This window comes from Atractosteus spatula, chromosome 5 (genome assembly GCF_055471065.1).
Source record: "Atractosteus spatula isolate fAtrSpa1 chromosome 5, fAtrSpa1.hap1, whole genome shotgun sequence".
Classification (NCBI taxonomy): Eukaryota; Metazoa; Chordata; class Actinopteri; order Semionotiformes; family Lepisosteidae; genus Atractosteus; species Atractosteus spatula.
The window spans coordinates 31888166-31909439 of record NC_142710.1 but is presented as its reverse complement, the minus strand read 5'-3'; the positions used below and the strand labels follow the sequence as shown (position 1 = coordinate 31909439).

Here is a 21274-nt window from a genome sequence, read left to right as displayed (position 1 = left end):
AACTTATTTATCCACAATAAGCAGGTAGGGATATATACAATGAATACTTCAGATACAGATTAGGACAGACTGGTAGTGAGCTGGTAAAAATACACTGCCTCACAGCCTTATGCATCCATTTTGAACAGTCAGAGCAAGTAAATATGTATCATAAATCGCTCAGTACAAATAAGGTCAAGGTGAGATTCTAGGTTCGACTGACCCATGTCTATGTGAACAACACTGGTCTGTACTCATCAGTAAATTCTGTTTAATAAAAAATTGTTCTGTAGCTACCAAAATCAGAAACTCTTCTGGAGCTAAAAGCTGAACATAAAGCCTAGAATGTCAGCAATAGCTCATCAAAGTACTTCAACTGAAATCTCAGAGTGACTGGATGTCAAAATCTCAGTGCTTTCTGTCTACTTTCTTCAGTTGTATCTGTCTGTCAAGAAAAGTCTTCTCTTTAGAGAATCTTAATCTAAATCTAAAGACACAAAATAGCTACATACAACTAAATGAACAAACTACAATACTTTAAAACAGCATAGGCTGCAAAAAATGAAAAGTCTTTATTGTGGCAGCCAATACATTCTGAAGAAATGTCAAGGATATTATCAGTCACTGTGCATAATAGTTTCTGGCACTATACTGAAACTTCCCCCCACTAAGTGAAAGATGACATTTAATGATTCACGTTCTTTACCTTGACAAAAAATATAAGACAGGTATATTCAATATTAAGATCATTCTTCTAAACTCTGTCTAGAGTTGACATTTTAAGAAAGTGGGCCATTGAATCGTCTGACCAAAAGAGGGTAGTACCATTTGCTGTGATGTGCCAGTGGCGTTTCATAGTTTCATTCAGCTGCAGAAAAGCCTTTGATAGTCTTTCTTGTAAATAGGTATGCATTCATGGCACATCATCCTTTGGGAATTATAAAGGCCACTTTCACATAACTTGTCTTTGGTTCATGCCTCTGTTGGTCAGATTACACGAATGCAATCAATTTATTTCAGAAACGAGTAGCTTAACAGACCGTTCCTAAACTTAATCTGTGTTTCAAGTTTTCAATTTGATAAAAAAAACTTGCTTTCTGAATGTCAATCTGAGAGCAAAATCTAAACATTATTAATACAGCAACATTGCTACTGTACTCTAAAGATCAGTTAAAACTGCTATTTGTCTTACTGTATATTCCTGTCCAATATTTAATCAAGCTGCTTTTAAGTTAAAAAGAATGTTGTGCTGTTTACTCTTATACTGCTAGCCAATGAAAGAAACACATGCCGAATAGCTGTGTTCTAAACGATTTCAAAAACTATTTTTAGTTAACACAGGCTTTGTCCAGTATTAATTGTCTTCTCTTGACAGTATGTCATTGGAAGCGTTACAAGCAAGCGAGAGACTAGCACGTGCATCATGCATGTCCTGTTCTGTGGGCCTAACCTGTGTGAAGCTGAATCTTTCCAATGACTCCCTCCACCAGGCCCAGGCAGATGGGGTTCCAAGCCAGCAGCAGGTCTGTTGCTGAAAGACAGAGGGAGAAACCCATTATTACAATGATTATCACCAGGTACCTGCTTGAAAACAAAGCCAAGAGAAACATCCACATTTTCAGTAACATTCAAAAATCCAATTTTTTTCATCCTCAAAAGAACTGGAAGAGTGTGAAGGACACTGTGAATGTTCCCTTGTCCTCCGGGCTTCTCCACTACTGCAGTGTGCTGCGAGATGAAATATCACACCAGTCATATAACCAGGTTGAATAAGGCCTTTTCTTTGCAAGAAAAGAACACTTGAAAAGGTTCTGGTACCATTAATCTACAAGCACCCAACATTCTTTCACTGTCTTTCATCTATTTTGCAAGTTGCATTGAACAAAGCTATATTTAAAATAAACTGCATGGCATAGAAGACAATTCAGTCAACAGAGTCATAATACTAGAAGTCGGTATCATCTTCTGGGTTCTGCGCTCCCTGAGAATCATTTGTTTTGAAGACAATTAAAATAACACCCTAATAAACTTCTTCATTAGTGTAAAAACTCCACTTATAAAAGCTCTACTTCTAAGTATGTAGGACAAATGATTATTGCTCATGAGAAATAACAGTGCTTTATTACTAGGTATTTCTTCTCCCCTGTTTGTTATTTCCAAATCACTGCTGCATCACTGCAGGAGCTAATTGGTAAAGAAGCCGAGAGGGCTGAAAGTTCATTACAGCCTTCTGTCCACATAAGAAATGCGACACGCATCAAGGAATACCAGTAACGGAACGAGACTAAGCCAGCAAAAAAAAAACAGCACTAAAAAGCTCAAAATATGCTATAAAAAAGTGGAAGCATTAAATTCAAATATGAATAAGTCTGTCACAGTCGATAATGTTTCACAAGAACAAACATCAATTCCTCCACAGGCTTGGTAGGTAGTGCAACAAAAATGGTGCTTCTAATTGGCCAGCACCGCCGTAGTCTGAGACCCAAACTGCACGTAACGTTGTCACAGAACCTAGAGCCCTTGAGACTGCATTGACTGTGGACAGACAGAAGCAGACAGCATCTCCATTCGAAGAAGAGGCCATAAAAAATTCATTACTGAATTACTGCTGAGCAAAACATATGCGTGAAGGAGAAAAGAAATAAATTTGCTGCTATAACAACCTCCATGTGCCAAGAAGGCTTGAAAAAGAAAACAGAGTGGGAGAAATCTTTGGGGTGTCTGCAAGCAGAGCAGCTCCCACATCACTGTCGATATTGATTGGCTGCCCTTCCGCAGGGCTCCAAGGACAACATCTCATTACAGGAAGATGAACTGTCCTCTCCTGTACAATGGTAATAAGAGCTGCTTCCTTTGTATAGCTCTTCAGGTCAGAGGCACCTCACCAGGGAACGGGCAAGAGGAGAAGGATTAGTCAGTAATGAGAAACTAAGGAAGAAATCTGCTTAGGACACCACCAAGGCACATTGAGAACAGGCAGTGTAAATATTATTTGCACCACAGTATTAATATGAATTAATATTTGTTTTAAAAAAAACTTTGGCATCATTCACTAAAATTCATCTGCAAAAAAAAAAGATTTGAATTTTAAAGTGGAAGAAGCTCTTTGATGCACTACAAGTAAGACAACAGGTTCAGAAGCACCTGCTGGAAAGAAAAATGCATGGCAATGCCTTCAAGTGGGATGAAAAGACCACACTGATGTGGATAATGATATGCAGGTGTCAGCCACTGAACTGCTAATCGTGAGGCACGCCTTAAATCCTGTGCTAGACAGCAGTGACGGAGAACAGGTTCTATGAGCCGAGATCCTTCTTACAAAAGGATGCCTTTCGGCACAAGTGAAGTTTTTTAGAGGCACTCCTTGCTAACCGAGAAAGGAAAATCGCCAAAGGAAAGAAAAAGACAAACGATTCAGAGCACACCTGACACTGATACCAGAAACAGCAGGACAAGACCAAGCTTACTAGGTTTGTCAACTGAAGACATTTTCACTCGACTCAGTAATGTCTCGGTCTTCTGAACCTGTCATTTTCATATTTTCTTGTTGCCTGTAAAGTCTCAACAGATTCTGACAGTTCAAAGCAACACAAAGCAGGATGTTTTTGAGGCAATTTCCCTTATGTCCTTCAAGAAAAGATGCATTTCTTGTACTCCATCTCACAGTACTGTATGGATAGTAAAATCACATTTTACACTATTTCTTTCTTCTCCAAATAACAGTTCTCTCTCTCCAATTGTTCCTCAACCCGTGTTCCCTCTTTTCCAGTTTGGAAAGCGTTATTTCCTAAATCCACACCTTACCTTAAAGAGCTGTGTTAATTATTGCACCTGAAGCATGTTACTATGCTAATGATATGGCAATGATTGCTGTAATACGCTCAAATGAGAATTTTTTTATTTAGTGAAATTTAGCGTGGACTTTAAGGTTCTGCTGGTCATATATGAGGCACTCGGTGTTCTTATTTCATGAATCTGTTGAAAGAGTGAAGTCCAACCCTTCATATGAGATCTGAGTCAGGCCTTCGTATTCTGTGAAGGTTAGATTTACTAGTTATGTATTTGTCCGACACTTTTATCCAGAGCAAATTACATTTGAGAATGAATTGTTCTTCTGGTATTCTGAATTTTTATTTATCAAGCACAATTATTCCCATTAATTCTGACTTATGCACACTAGTCACAGAAAACATAATAGATTAGATTATGAAATATTCAAGTAACAATTTCTAATAGAGAATGCAATAGATTCGACAGGTGTTCTAGATTAGAGAATGACTGTAATGGACAAATCAGATAAACTTTCAATATTGTAGAAATAACATTATATTTATAATAGGTATATAGTTCTGAATCCTCATCATTCTTAGCAATTCAAAAGGTGTTAGGGTATTTGTAGGCAATTCGGTGTAATCTAGTCTCATTATAAAAAGTAAGTTACTAGTCAGAGATCTAGTCATTCACAGTATTTTACTCTAGAACAAAAATCTGAATGTAAACCTAAAACTCCAACTAAGCTGAGCAACATAAACCAAATCCAAGTAAAGATAAACAAAAAAGACCAAAATAAAGAAATATTGTAGGTTTTCAGAAAAAATAAATGTAAGTGCAAACATCTCTGCTGAGTTATAATGCCATGTGAGATAGTAGAAAAGTCACTGTCAAGTGCTTGAGTAAGCTGCCTAAGCTGCTTTATAAGCAAACTCCTATTTCAATAATAGCACTGACATTGTGAACAACTGAAATATTAAGAAGCAAACTTATTAAATTACTTATTGCATTTCCTGGACTTATGCACACAAATCTTTTTCTTTTAACCTTACAATTTAATTATCAAGAAACAGGCAAATAATTATTGTGAAGCTCTTTTTCATAAGATTCTGCAAGGGTGGAATTCTCAGATATCACAACAAGGGCTATTTGATTACATAGATCAATGCGTACTTTCGTTACATGCACTAAACATTTAATTTTTGTTTTCTCTGGATAAAAGAATAGATTAATTTAATATTTTGTCATTTGGCAAAACAGTATGTTAAAGTATAAGATCTTTATAGCAAGATGTTTATTAAGCTGTATTATTAGTTAAGTATGCTGAAATTCATTTTTATATTTAAAATACAAGAATGGCAAGAGAAGTGAACATTTAACATACAGTAAAAAAAGCATAGTTTTTTTACAGTGTACTGTAGTTATACACAGGCTAGACAGATTTAACAGAATTTTTTTACTCTCATGCAACATCACATATGCTCCCCATAAGTCTTCTTGATAATCAGGTTTTCAGAAAGATTTCCAATGTTATTTTTACAGGAACATTCTGAAACAGTGGAATATTCTAAGCAGTAACAACAGTTGCAGAATCCCACAGAACACAATCGGATATATACAAAATTAAGAAGTGAAAGATAAACCCCCCCTAATTGTCTCGAGTTTTCACAAGAAGAAAGGCAGGAACATTCACCTTTAATTGACATTGCTCAAAGTCAGTCTTTCAACATCGAAATAGCTTCATATGTGATGAATATATTCTTGTTTCCCCATCTCCCAGGCAACAAATACTGTGCAGTCAATTACCATACTCATTTAGGAATTAAACTGTGAAGACTCTAATCACTGCCTGGTCACTTGTCAAAGGCAGGAGGAGAGTATAAACAATACAAAAAATTGATGCAACAACAGGTTGGGTATATTTCAGCAACAAAGCCATTTGACAACAAACATGTTGATAGGTCATAACCCCAATCATAAAAGCCATCTGCTTTCGCATGTGACCTGACTTTGAAAAACCTTAACCTTAAAGTGAAATTTTATTATGTATGTTTTTTTTCCCTGATTTGCAGTACAGTAGATGCTCGCATTGCTTTAATGTAAAAAAAAAACATTCCCGAGTCACGGATTTCCAATGGTAGAAGCTGCAAGTCCCCCTCAATTGTCTTTACTGGGTTGGCTCAATACTTTCGGAGGGCAATGCATTTCAGTTTAGCCAGTCAGCTCTCTCGGGCTTGCACACACACAGTCTAAGAAAGCTGCTTGTCATTACTTCCTGTCAGAGCATTAAATCTTGATGCGAGTCTTTGAACAATGAAGCAAGCGAGAACGGCGAATGAAAACCAATCCAACCGGATTCCACTGAAAACTGGCAGGTAAAGCTACAGTTAGTGTAAGTAAATACAGTCAGGAAGCAAAAGGTTTCAGAGAAAATAGACTAAGACACACCACATTGTGACTAAAGGAGCATTTATTATTTCACTCAGTTTGAAATGGAACGAGAAAGCTTAAGCATAGCAAGTAAAAAAACATGTGAACCATCCAACAAAAATGTACAGGAAGTGTAGAACAGTGCCCAGAACAATAAAACTAATCCCGTACTACTAGACAACAATGATAGGCGTTTACAAATTACAGTGCAAGTATAACATACAGGAAAATAGTTTTATACAAGCCCAGACATTGAATGTCATGTACATTATCACTCTAGAAACATATCTGGAATGATACAGTGCATGACATCGAATTCAAGTCAAAAGAAGCATATATTCCATTGCAGAATTATCCGTCATCTTTTTTTTGGAAATATGATCTCTAACATTTTAGATAATACAGCTTTAATAATTTAAAATATGTTTCCTTGGAGGCTACTATTTTTTTGCAGTGGTGTCGATCTACAGCACCACACCCTGAACAACCCAAGTCAAATTTGATACTTTGGGTTTCAAGCTAATAGGACTGGTATCAATAACTTTTAGTTTTTATGTGGAGTGGCAAAAGCTGCAACACCATAATATAACTTTACCTGTTACAGAAGAATTGAAAGCACGTTTAACATTTGTGCAAATATCCTATGTTAACAAGTTATCTTTCAAACATTCCAACAATCAGTTTCTTCATTCTAAAATGGAACCACTTTCATTCTGCAACAGAAAGGGCTGGTCAAAAAGGAGGATTCAGAACATAACATTTAGAAGATTCACAAATATTCAGATCTACAGGAAAGTTTAATAACGATTTTGCCTCCATAATGGCACTGAAAACCAACGTACATTTGTAATTAGTTTTAAAATAAAATGAATTAGTAAAAAGTAATTAGCTTGCTTTTAAACAATTATCAAGATACATGTAATATGGTAGAGGTACAGCAATATTTTAAATGTACCCATAAGCACTAATAAAAGAGGATATATACTACAATTACCAAGTCAAAACACATTCAAAATTAACTGATACCAAGGTCTCTGGAGGTAGGCTGGATATAGCCCAGCTTCAAGCCTTAATAATTATTGATAAGCTGGCAGAGTGCATTCATTGTACAATAATTCCAGTAAAGCCACTGTAACTTCATTACATGTAGACACGCCGCACATCATTTCAATGATAACCACACTAATATTTCTTGCCCATTTTTAGATTGCATTGAAGTCTACTTTGCACCTTTTTGAAGATAACATTAATTTGCAAGTTTAGACAAAGGGTTTCACACAAGTACATTTTTGTGCCTTCGCCTATTGGCATAGAAAATGGTTTCCCTAAGTACAGTTCTGATACTTTTACAAATCTTTTATTCCTCTGCTGCTAAAGTTCAGGGAAACTTAGCAATTTTGACAAAGGAGCAAACAAAAAGTTGAACTCGATAATTCAGGCCGGAATAAAAGCCAGAAGCATTTTGGCCTTTAAAGACTGGACTTTGGGAACCCTCTGGTTAAGCTATCCAAGATCTATGACCACTGTACTGTACTGTATCTAACATTACATGACACCTTAGATATGTCATGCTTCCTTCATATATCAGAAATGGAATACTATAGCCACTATAAACATATATATATACTGTATATATACACTGAGAGGAAGTAAAATGTGTCAAGTGGAATCAATAGGATTTGTTGCATTTTTAATTACTCTCAGTATGTAGCGAACTCCAACTGAAAAAGATGACCCCTGCAAGCAGAAGATAATATCTTGAACAGCTTGTCTATAAGAAAAGCCCTGCTATTTAGAATCACCTTCAGACAAGAATCCGAAGTGTAATGATGCATTATTCAACTGCATGTGTTCCAGAAGGACCAATGGCTCTTGCGTGAATTGAGAACATTAGGGTACTTATGTAACCTTGGTTCTCAGAAAGAGAAGAGTACAGTAGCTAACAAATAATGGGATTTCTCTGCGCCCAGTGGCAGAGACACAAACTTTTATACCAACAATACCAAGAGGCCAGTCAGCAGCACAATGCCCTCTCTCTGCTCCATCCTCTAGGGAATAGAAGACTGACCTGCCTCCTGCCCTTTGTTGGGGTTTCAAAATTAGAATTTCAAAAAAGGAATTTGGTGGCTTGTCTTCTCTTTCAGGGAATGAGGGTTATAGGAGTAACCTAACATTAGTTTCAGCCTGAAGAGTAGCCACCTATCAGTGGGATAGTATACAAATTCTGTTGTGTGGCAGCCTAATGGAAAAAGGCATAAGGATGACGAGAACAAAATGCCTTAGTATCTGGGGTAGTATGCCAAGCTATCTCAAATACAGAGATGGGCACTGAATGATTCAAAGCCCAGTTAGCAGCATCAGTGGAATGGGGCCCAGGACGTGGCCAAGCCTCTAACAGAGTTTACCACCACACCATTGGAGGACCAAGACCCACAGCTGCAGGCAATGGTTATTGCACTTATAAAACAGTGGGAGAGGTTTTGGTTCTATAAGACCTGGCAATTCCCCAGGGGTAACAGACGATCAGTATGCTGCCTCTCTTGAGTCTGGTCAATGTACATAACATTGCAAGACCACTAGTGCCACACTGAAAAGACATCTATGCTGTAATACTGAGCCCAAATGCAGACTGCCAGCTGAGGGTGGATACACCACTCCCAAAGTAGCAGCACATTTGCTGTCAAAAGGAGGCCTATCTGACATAATATAAGGTAGGGTTTACACCACCACCCCGTTGATGGTTTGAGACCTCAAGCCCAGGTCACCATTGACATACAGTCTGAAGTTCTCTGCCCCTGAGGGCAGCAATATCCCATTGCTTGGTGGCTTTTCAAAAAGGGACCTCTTTCAGAGGAAGGTGACTGGGAGGCTCCTAATATTTAATTTAAAGCTGTGCCAGCCAGGCCTTATATGCAAGCCCAATCGACTGGCTATGAGCTAGAAATTACAGAACCATTTATAATACTAGTACAAAAATATTCTGCATATTTGGAATAACAACTCACTGAACATTCTAAAAAAATTAATACAACAGTGGTTTTTGACCACTTAGCTGTACGTGTCATCAGAATAACATATCTGTTCTAGTGAATTTCATATAATTCCTGACTCTCCTGGAGAATTTACCAGAGAATCATTTTTCCCCCATCTGAGAATATAGTTACCTTTTAAATTAGAATATAATGGAAAGGCAAAAGAACTTAAATTAAGATTCTCTACCAGAGGCTACAGTACAAATGAAAAAATTGCAAAAGTCTATTTTGATTGGAGTTAGCAGGTCTCATTCCCACTTAGAAGAAAAAAAAGACGACTTCCTTCAAGTGATTTGTATTCAAAGTTCATTGGAGAACATTTACTTAAACTTTTACAAATACTGAAAACAAATCTAGTTAGTAAAAGTACTTCTTACATAGTCAATAGGGTCCTTACAGAGCAGATACAAAACTGCCAAAGGCATTACGTATTGTTTTGCAATAATGCTCCAAAAGACAGAAACGTCAAATCTATTTTTCTTCAGAGTGTCACAGATCACTTCCCAAAGCTTAAAGGTGCCTGCAGTATCTTTTCACACAATTAACCGTAATATCTGTAGTATATAATATAACCGTAAACATCTGGAGGTTACAGGTGATACCTGGTGCTTGTGTTCACTTTCTGAGGTGCAGAACTTGATGTGAGCAGTTACTAGCAAAAACAGAAAAGCCTGCAGAATTGTTCATTGAGAAATATAATTTTATAGCCTGATTTCAAGCAGTAAAATGAGAAAAGGTACCCTTCATTGCAAATTATAGTTCAGGTGGGTAGCTGCGTCAGCATGCGTAGGCTGCAAAGTCTTCCTCACAGCCCGATGGTGGCTCCACAGCTGAAACGTTGTTTTCTTTCTTCTCTTTTCAGCATGGAATAAACCCATTATGTGTTCCATTGTTCCAATGCAAATAATATATTAGAATATGGGATTTGAATTCTCTTTTATTATGGAGAAACCAGGTAAGACCTGATATTCACCATATACAGACATCTGCTCTATTTACATTTACATTTTACATTTATACTTGTTCCATTATGTAACCTACCTATAAATACAGATGTGCCTATTGTTATGGTTAACAGGATTCTTTCTGTAATTTGCATAATGCTGCTCTAAGTTGAATCATGAAGAAATGTTAACTATATAGAAAAATACATTTAAAATGTATAATAGTATCTGATACCTTCCCATTCAATTACAATAGTTTAAAAAAGGAGAAATAACCATTACAAGAAACAACAGCACATAAACTACCACATACAGTACAGTAAAATCATGATTCATTACAATAAGAATCTTTAGCCACCCTAAATTTGGTAACGCCCTTCAAGACAACATATGCCCCTTTGTTAACTGTTACCACAATATAGATGTACAGACGTTTAGTAGTTACAGTAAGTACTAAAATAATACTTCATTAAGACCTTATTACAGCATTGTTTAAGTCAACACTTTTCATATAATAATGGCCCAATGACTAGAAGAGCCATGGTCTTATATCATTTCTTATTTAGTACATAGACTGGAGGACTCTCACTATAGCATTTGGTTAAGGGAAAAAAAAATCTGTGAAACTATCATTAAAGACTTCAAAAATCAAACAGAAAGCTGTGAACACAGTATCTTCTATTAAAAAGTGTTAGACATCGGTGATTAAATAATGAATCAGCTGCGCAACCCAATCCCGTTCAGCCTGGCTGTACCCTCATCTGATTAAACTGAGTGCAAAGAATGTTAATTTGCATCTAAACTGACAGCTCCTTAGTCTTAGTGGTGCTCTTGAATTACAATTGCAGATTGGAGAACTGCACTGCTATCGGCATGACTGAGACATGTCGAACACAGAAGAATCACACAAGCTCTGAGCCCAGCAACATGGGTACCTGGTTCATGAGCTGTGGTTCCTCAAAATGGCAGCAGTTTAATCAACAGGAAGCTGTCCTTATGGAGGGAAAACTAAGGCTGAGAAAATGCATGGTTGCATTTATAACAGAAGCCTGTATTGATTTCTCTCACCCAGATGTGTTTTATGCCTGCAGTAATACTATGTGAGAGGTAAAAATGTTCCATGTGCACAACTGCAGTAAAACGCAGAGTAAAACTCTAAAGACTTTAATTTAAGCACTGTCCTTGGTCAAATTAATAACCAGCTAATTACTAAGTAACAAAACATATTTCAAAAATGGATTTTTAAATGCATTTAAAGTGATTTTGCTACAGTTTTTGCTAATAAATGGTAAATGTCTCTATACTCAAAGATAGCTTTAACAATGCAATATGCCAGAGAGAGGTGGAGATTTGTGCATCAGAAGTTTTACAGATACAGTTAAACCAAATACACTGATGGAACACCAAGCTAACTACTGCGGCAATGGATTGCAGTCATTCCATTAACACTGGTAAAAAACACCATAGTGATTGTTTTGACTCAGCTCTTTTGACAGCCTTGCAGAACTGAATGGATTAGCAGCATTAAGCAGAGATAAATGGAAAAGAAATGAAAGGATACAATGTAACAATGGAGGACTTGTGCTGCGACACCTCTGAAATCTCATAACCACTGGCACCTCATCAAGAGTCAGCCTTTTACTTTACATGACAAACTTGATTATGTGCTGCTGAACGAGGATATTTTTTTAGTAACAGAAAAGGAATCAACAGTTATACCATGTATGGCCAATCTTGAACACCCATACAGAACTGGACTTCAAATTACTAAGTTACCTTACACAAACAAACTGGATATCTGAGCTTGAAGCAATGGGCAATTTGACATGAGACAAGCAAGATATCAATTTTTAAAAGCAGCCAACACACAGCAAGAGGGTGAATCTAGTGCTAAATTGTTTATTGTGCAAAAACTGAAAATTCAACAGAAACAATCGAAATCCTAGTGTGAATACTAAGGTGTTATTACAATGATTTATAGTATAAAACTTATTGAGATACAAACAATCAAGATAAAAACATGTGTATGTATGCATAGCAAACTGGTTCCAAACATCTGTAACAGCATACAAACTGGTTCCAAAAAGAAAAGAAGAATTCTACATGGTGTAAGAGTGGATGAGCTTGGAATATATGAACAAAAAAGTAAAACACAAGGCAAATGAATACTGTGAGTCACTACAGAGAGGGAGCATGGTTTTATTAAAATTAACATCCAACTTGTGCTCTGTGGTTTCATGGTTACTGTAAATGTGAATGACAATGACAGATCAAAACAAAAGGTCAATACCGTCTGAAAATGAAAGTGGACATCTTAAAACAAAGATGAAACTGACTCACAATGGCAATGCTCTTGGCCTTTATTTAAGTATTGGAATGATTATTAAGGACAAAGATTTTTTTTTAGAGTTTCCACTCTACTACCAGCAGCCATATCACTTTGCAGCTCACAACTGGCAACCCACTGAAGCTAAGCAGGTCTGAGCCTGGTCAGTACCTGGATGGGAGACCTCCTGGGAAAAACTAAGGTTGCTGCTGGAAGAGGTGTTAGTGGGGCCAGCAGGGGGCACTCACCCTGCGGTCCATGTGGGTCCTAATGCCCCAGTATACTGACGGGGACACTATACTGTAAACAGGCGCCGTCCTTCGGATGACACGTAAAACCGAGGTCCTGACTCTCTGTGGTCATTAAAAATCCCAGGGTGTTTCTCGTAAAGAGCAGGGGTGTAACCCCGGCATCCTGGCCAAATTTTCCATTGGCCCTTATCATTCATGGCCTCCTAATAATCCCCATCTATGAATTGGCTTCATTACTCTGCTGTCCTCCCCACTGATAGCTGATGTGTGGTGAGCGTTCTGGTGCACTATGGCTGCCGTCGCATCATCCAGGTGGGGCTGCACATTGGTGGTGGTGGAGGGGAGTCCCTATTACCTGTAAAGCGCTTTGAGTGGAGTGTCCAGAAAAGCGCTATATAAGTGTAAGCGATTATTATTATTATTAATGCAGTCAACAAATGATAAAAAGGAAGTGGTGATTTTAAAAATAGTTATGAACAGGACAATGGGACATAACCCATTCTTAAACTGAGGATAAAGTATCCTGGTCTTCAATATCAACAAAGGTTAATTTTATCTCCCAGTAGTGTTCACTTACTTTACACTATTAGTTAAATAATTGCTATATAATACATCAAAATTGCCAGATGGAGAGTTTTAAACCCCTGACAAAACTTCCAAAGTTAACATCCACAAAAGCAAAATAGAAAATTACACCACTGAAAGATCCACCTGGAGCTTATAAAAGAGATGTTCCAACAGGAATTTGACCCCCCCTCCATATTTCCACATCCCTAATCACAGCTACTGTACATGGTTTAAAAAAAATCATCTCCTGTTCTAAAGGCTGAGATAGAGAAACTTTTCTGAGGTGTGCTGCTTTATAACCCCCTTCCTTAGATTATAATTACCAATGTGCTTGCAGCACCAGAGACCTTTATTCCGATTCAATTAACTGACGCTGACACTTCATTACAAGGCAGAGTAAGCACCGTCAAGGTGGCTCAAACAAGTAAAGTTTATTAGCAAACCCATTACTTTCTAAAGCATTCCACTGTGGCAGCAGAACATAAAAAGTCGTTTTAAACCCAGAAAGGCACAGAAATTATATATATTTCTTTTTTTGAATAAGAAAAAAGAAAAACACAGAAGTGTCAAGAAGCTGGTCCTATTCATTTTTTGCCTTAACACATTGCCAGCCAGAATGTGAGGAATGACTTCACGGACGTCACACGGATCTTTATTTAAGTCTTTACATCAACTAGAAGGAATTTCTTCATAGATAAAGGAACTTAAAACCAATGCCCCAGTTATGGTTACCAAGAATATTGTTGGACTTGCCGAAAGAGTTGTGGCACTAACCTTAGTGTGCTGATTAAATTCCACTCTAGGCTTGAACAACCTGGCCTACCTCAAGTTTCTCCTTAATTCAACTTATAAAGCAATTTGTCACAACCGATCTGCAGTGTAGTGGAGCTGCTGGTGCATAATGGCTTTTGCATACCATCCAGGTACAGTATGTGCTGCATTTCAGTGGTGGATAATACAAGCCCCCTCCTATATGTAAGGAATCGCTTCTTCTTAATTTCCAACTCATGGTCTATGCGCATGCACATACTAAAAAAGCCAGACATGCCCCAAATTAAATTAAGCTCCAGCACCAGATGTAAATCCATTGTGCACTGTTATTGAATCATAATCTACTCTAGCATTTGCCCAGAGACTAATCAAAGCAATGACTCACAAAGCAAGAAATCCCTACAGCCCTACTGCCTCTTAAACAGTATGAATATAAAAATACTGTCAGAAATTTCAAGCTATAAATTTAAAGTCATGTTAATAATAATGTCCATCAGAATTTAAGAAAAGCAATATTAGAAATCTACAGAATCTATTCAATAAATTATCATCTTTGCCATGAGGCTACGTACATTACAATCTACTGTACATTCTAGTCATCTCATGAAAGCTCATAATCCAAAGATAAGCATCAACCGCCTTTAATAAATACGTTTTATAACCCCATGAATATGAAATAGTTAAATAAAATAGTTCCAAAGATACAAACTATTGCACTGTCTATGGTGGTTAGTTAATGGATTACAGAAGGGATTTAGTTTTACTAACAGGTGAATACACCTCATGAGCCAAACTCCTTCCATGGCAGCTTCACAGATCTCTCATAGGACAGACTTTGCACTGCAAAGGTCAAAGTTAAGATGCCCAATGTCGGTTTCACGTATCATTTCTTAAAACCTCATAAAACCACTGCATGTCCAATAAAAAAACTGCTAAACTTGAGAGTCTGGATATAAAGTGAGTCATCTAGGCAACAGAATATGAAGTCTTATTATCCTAATGCCAGATTCATTTTAAAATATTAAATCAACAGATAAACTAACAATATCTGAGATTTTGTTTTTAACTTTTCCCCCACACCAAATGTTAATAACAATAGTTAAAAATCATTACTGTGAATACAGTACTCATAATTAGACCACAATTGGATCAATATTCTCACTTGTGTGAACAAATGCACTGTAATGGAAATAGAGCAGAGATGGGTTAAAGTCTTTACCCACTTTTGCAACACAGTATTACTGTTGTACAGAAATGATCGAGCTTCCACCAACATGTGAATCTCAAGAGCAAATGTGGCAGACGGCTGACCTATTTTCTTCCTCCAGTCTTGTGACTTTTTTCCAAAACTACTGTAAGCCGAGAACACGAAAACAAAAGCTCCTCATTCACACTCACAATTTAAAAAACTTGTTTAAAAACAGTTTTCAGCTGCCTATTATTACGGTTTCTGTAACTATATAAACAATGTATACAGTACTTTGATTCCTTCTGCTTATTTATTTAGATAACATTTAATACGTAGATCACATACTGTATATTTCTCTCTTATGATCAAACACACTCACAGTTACTGTATGTTCCACCTCCTCAAACAACACTTAACCAAGGAAAGCTTAAAGTGTACTGATTAAAACGTCTTGCCTGTGTTAACTAAGAGATTTACACTCTACTAATTGATTATTGTAGTGCTCAAAATATTTTAGATCCCTACTGATACCACAAGCACTTTAATATATACCTTAGGTTAAATGCATGAGTGACACACACTCTTATTTAATAAAATAATTGGAAACCACTTTGATTTAGAAAGTAGCTACTTTACCTGTATATATTATGATTTCATTATGCATCTGACAGTTTAAACACTTGATAATGTTACAGCATTAATGGCGATGTCAATAACTCTCAAAGAGTCCATTAGGAGCTTCCTCATTTTAATGGACATAATTAACCCATATTTTATCACCCGTAGTGAACTCCTCCATTAGATACCTAATAAAGATGGGGTTAAGCCACCAAAACATAAACATTAAATTATTTTTAACAAAACTCATTTGGGGTGCTCAGGCAAGTGCAGGTGATCCAGTCATTGAGGGGTTTGAATCTGGGCCTTGTCAATAGCTAGATGTGACTGACTGGGATTTTCCAGACAGTGTCACACAATTGGCCAGGCACCATCCAGAGAAGGGCTGGAGTTAGTCAGCGGGGGCTCCCACAGCACTCTGTGAAACACCAACTCCCAGGACCTCCTGGGCACTTTCAGGCTTGAAGTGCTGGTGGTAAGGAATACATTTCACCAGTCAGCACTGGACCTCCTGAGCAGGGCTGCATGACCTGGGAGATGTCACGAGGTGAGCAATTAGTGCAAAGGTGGGTGGGATGGAGAAATCGTCTTTCACTTTCTCCCCTTGTGATCATAGATGTGATCAGGGACACGTGATAAACAACTAGAGACTAATTTGTCAAGTCTACCACAAATAATCTGAAAAAAAACTAATGAGCAATATGAAAGATATAGAAACATGGCAATTACATACAGTGCAACTTTCACTTTAAATTTATTTAGTTGATTACATTTTAAATTAGTATTTTAGTGCAAAACCCCTTTGGTTACCAAGCTTTTGATGTGAACAAAACACATAATAGTATTACAATAATGCATACTATACATATGAAACCTAAGTATTCTACAAAATGACCTGTCAAAACACTAAAAAAACACTGAACACAAAAGATTACTTTATGACTTGTTGCAGATCCAAATGTCAAAACTCATCTTTATTGACAACATTATTAGACATAAAAACAAGCATTGTATAACGATGTACAAGCATTCTGATTTAATCATGTTCCAACTGAGCTAAGCTGCCAAAAATGAAAAGTATTGCTATGACAGCTTCATTCCTGGATGAAATCTTGGCTATTCATTAGACATGCAGTGCTACTGGAACTCCAAAGTATATACACTACAAGCGGGATGTGGAAACTTGGCAAGCAGTTGTATAGGTAGGGGAATAATGTGCAGCTTGTGGATGATGGTAAAAAAACACACCCATGAATGGCATGACCTCACTTGCAGGAAGTGTGCTGCAGAATTTGATTACATGATTTTCTATTGGGATTCCTGGCACTGATCCAACAGTGTTAATCAAGAAGCCTTCACTGCTCCATGCAAAACAAAAAAAGAGTTGCATGGCCGCGCTGTATGGTCATTCTCAGGTCAAACTATTCAAGTGATGCAGTGAAAATGGTTTCTACCAGAACACCTGTTTCATCGCTGTCAGAACACCAGAAGCACTAGGTGTGTGACAAACACCTTTCCACATGACGTTTGTTAATAAGCCTGCAATCAAATTTAAGGAGTTTTACATTAAAAACCTGACAGTGTGTGTTTGTATATATACTGTACATGAAATGAAGCGAGAGGCCAGTTATACTTTTTTCCTGAACCTCTTAACCATCTCCCTCAGAACAGAGCTGACTAAAAAAAAAAATGATGATTAAAAATGGAGACATTACTTTCCGAGAGGTTGTGAGTCACATATTTTTACATTTCACTCAGATCCACCGGCAAGAAAAAAAAACATAAAAGGAGGTTGTACAAATGGAACAGATGACATACTCAGTGAATTGGAGATGTTTACTCGTCTCATGGACTTTGGAAAATATTTTAAGGCTTTCCCTTACAGCTACATTACTCAGAGGAAAAGTGATTTTTTGTTTAAGTTATGACTAATCACACCAAGCCAGTGTGCTAGAAGCCTTAAACAGACAATTGTTCTTTTTAGTCAAATCTGCTAAACAAGAAAAGTTAAAGATTTAGGCAACTCCTGCATTGCATTTATCTTTACTGCAATCAATCAATTGGTTAGACAGTCGGTAGGAGTCAATTGTTTAGGCAATTCTGCATTGATAATTAAAGTTGCTACAGTAGTTTCTAATAATGTATATTACAACAAAGCATAGGATGTGATTAAATAAAAGTAATACTACTAATAAAAAACTTAGTTCTTTATGACTGAGCAGTTTAAAACGCTGTCAGCTCATAGCAGAACTTGAATTAAAAAAGTTTATTTGCTAGTTAAGTTTCAGACCATGTATCAGACGGATCCGCTGTCTTTTTATTTGGAGTAAAATGTCATGTGACACCTACTGTATATGTCGACAACAGTGGTGTAGTAGACCACATGATCAAGACAAGAGTTTCAAAACACAAAAGCCAGCTTAGAAATGACAGGCTACATTATGTAATTTAAACTTAAGTCAGTCAGTAGTCCCTGGAAGTTTAAAATAAAGCTTCACCATTTACAAATTTCAGATCTACAAAATGGAACAAATCATATACAGGAACGCCTATAATGTCATCATAATGTTTATAGAAATGTTTTTTTAAAATCTATTACAGGAAGGAATGTTTCTGCTGAATATGTAACCAGTTTTGTGAACAAAAAACAACAACTCCGTGGGCAGTGGTTAATGGGGTTAAACCAGCAGGTCTCTTGCACATAAGAATAAACTACTTAGTCATGTCTTGAAAACAGGCAGAGCACCAAGCCATTTTAGATCACTGAAGCAAACAATTAGGCAGACAGGTAGTGGTTTTGTTTAATTTTTAAATATTCCACTCGTGTTTAATTCCTACAAATTCCCATTACAAAACTTGCATTTCTTCATGAACTGAAATTTAAACAAGGAATCAGAAAGGGAATTTACTTAAAAGATAGTAATGCTGCCCACTCCCTACACATTTTTTGGGGACTTCTCACAGGACAAAAAATGCCATTTAAATTTATTTCAACTGGAGCTAAATCTAGGAAATCTGAGGTAATTGATATGAAACTTAAATCTGGTGTGATTCGAAACCAGAACCTTGTGTAAAGTCACATTGGAAAGGTATGAACCTTTCGTGAGCATAAAGGATTATAACGAGTACTGCATGAAAGGCTGAAAATGAGAAGAGCAAGCTCTATAAACTAGGATAGAGATTTATTTTAAAATGTCTTAATGATACCCTTTTCCAACCTCCTTTTATTTCTTAAATATTTTCTTATGTAGCTCAGAAAACATTCTATCATGCATTTGAATTCTGAATTCTCGACAAAGTGTAATAGGAAATCATGACAGAGACTTTTAAGCATCCTATATTTACCCTATATTAACAATAAAGCCTAGCTTATTTTATTTAAGTGTTTAAATGCTGTAAACCCATTGATTTCTACCAGTCCAACAGATGGATCAATTTAATCTCATTGATCTTGAAGGTGTAAAATAGTTCTCTAATGCGTCAGAAAAAAATATGCTGCACAGTTAACCACTGTCACATGCAACTGGAATAGAGTATGTTTCTTAAAAAAGACATCATGTGCAATAGTAAGAAAATATCACACATTCCAGAAATAGGACAGAGATGCTTTCATCTCTCATGCAGTGATAAAGATCTTTTGACTTTGAAAGCAACCCTGTGATGTTTCCTGTTGTCTGATGACTTAGTCCCTTTCTTAGCACCGGAAGAAAAGAGGTAATGAAGTGAACAATTCCTGTTGAAATTGACTTAATTACTATTTTGGGGGAAATGTCTATGAACAGAGCTCAATGGAAGGTGGTTCTGTTTCACAAATATTGGGCCTAATACAAGAAAGTTAATATACTAAATGTCACAATGAAGACAGAAACAAAAAACATTTGATCACACAAGTGTTTTTTCAAAAGGTTAATACACACAGCTCATCTGAATTGTTACAAGGTTTCATTCTGTACTTTATACTGCTAGGTGCCCCCCCCTTCCATGAAAAATGTAAGCCCCCACAGAGATCTTAGTTATAATTTTTCAACTATAACTTCATCGTTTTCACTTACATTGTTATTGACAGGCTGACAAAATTAACTGCCAAACAGAATTAACTGCCATCATCTACATACTTTTTTTTTTTCCCCTAGGTAGCTTGAGCTCATTAGTTTAAAGCAATGCTCTTCCATAAGCCAAGCCTAGCCTGTTTTTATCCCTTATTGAAAGAAAAAAAAACAGTATAGATAGACATAAAGCATGTCCACTCTGCAAAAGCCCCCAAAAAGCAGAAATCACAATAACACTGTATTCACTAAAAATACATTGATCTGCCTAGACATTCAAAAAAAGCCCTTCAATACAACATGACTGGTAACACTTTGATTGGTGCTCTTTGTGAACCAAAAGCACACTGGTAGAAGTAACCCAAATCTGAAACTCATGATATTAAGATATGAGAGATATTGCAGAAAATACTGATTAGAAGTGGAAATAATTCCTCTAAGCCTAAGAGATTCTAAAACCATTCTGGCCAGGACATGGAATAGTGAACCTTTTTTACACGCATCCATGGCAAAACACACCACATAGTTATCAGAATGCTTTAATATGTGTAGTCAAATATGAATGATAAACACATTTTTATGCACTAGAATATTAAAGTCATGTACAGAAACTAAAGTGTATACTAACAAGTGTTTGCAGGCTTTGATTCCACCATATAAAGCTTTAAGTGTAGTAGAATACTGTATATGATGGTCTCTGAGGAATCCCAGTAATGTCAACAGGAGCTGGACTGCATTAGATTTCAGTCACACTATCCAAGTCACTGGCCATGCTTTATTGTTCTTTCTGCAGGGCCTGGGTTACTACCCCAAATGCATATCAATTATTAAAAGTAGGCAGTATTTCAGCCATGCTTGCAGCGTTGGAGAACAGCAGTCATAATGGAGACTCTGAAATGCAAACCTACTGTACCTTAAAAAAGAGCCAAAAAGCACTGACTTCAGATTGTTGTTGTGAACACTGTCATGGAACTGAATTACAGACATGGCCTAATATCTTGAATTGTGTCAAGGGAAAGTTATATCTCACCGCTGTTTAAGGTGCACTTTAAACCTTTTTACCTGTGCAATGTATCATTATTAGACCTTCTCCCTGCCTTGTCAGATACAAAGTACTGATACTGAAACGGAGGTGTGCATTTGTTTAGACTAGAACGTACGATGTTTCCCGGCTGGTCTAATGTCTCTTAAAAATAAACTTCCGACTTGTTCAGAAACATCCTGTACCACCTTTAACAACTAAGTCTACCGACCATGTAACTTCTATTTAGATATGCTGCACTGGTTTCCCCATAGATTATGGCATTACTTCAATTTTACCCTCAGTTTATAGGACACTAAATAGGTTAA

At 36.8% G+C, this 21274-nt stretch overlaps 1 protein-coding gene across 1 annotated transcript in view; it reads right to left on the bottom strand.

The window, feature by feature from the left end:
- inpp5f (inositol polyphosphate-5-phosphatase F) overlaps positions 1-21274 on the bottom strand; it is an 85375-nt gene that overhangs the window by 57101 nt on the left and 7000 nt on the right. Inside the window, exon 2 of the mRNA XM_088915601.1 lies at positions 1430-1510. Coding sequence (XP_088771727.1) covers positions 1430-1510 — 81 coding nt within the window. The remainder of the gene's footprint in view (positions 1-1429; positions 1511-21274) is intronic.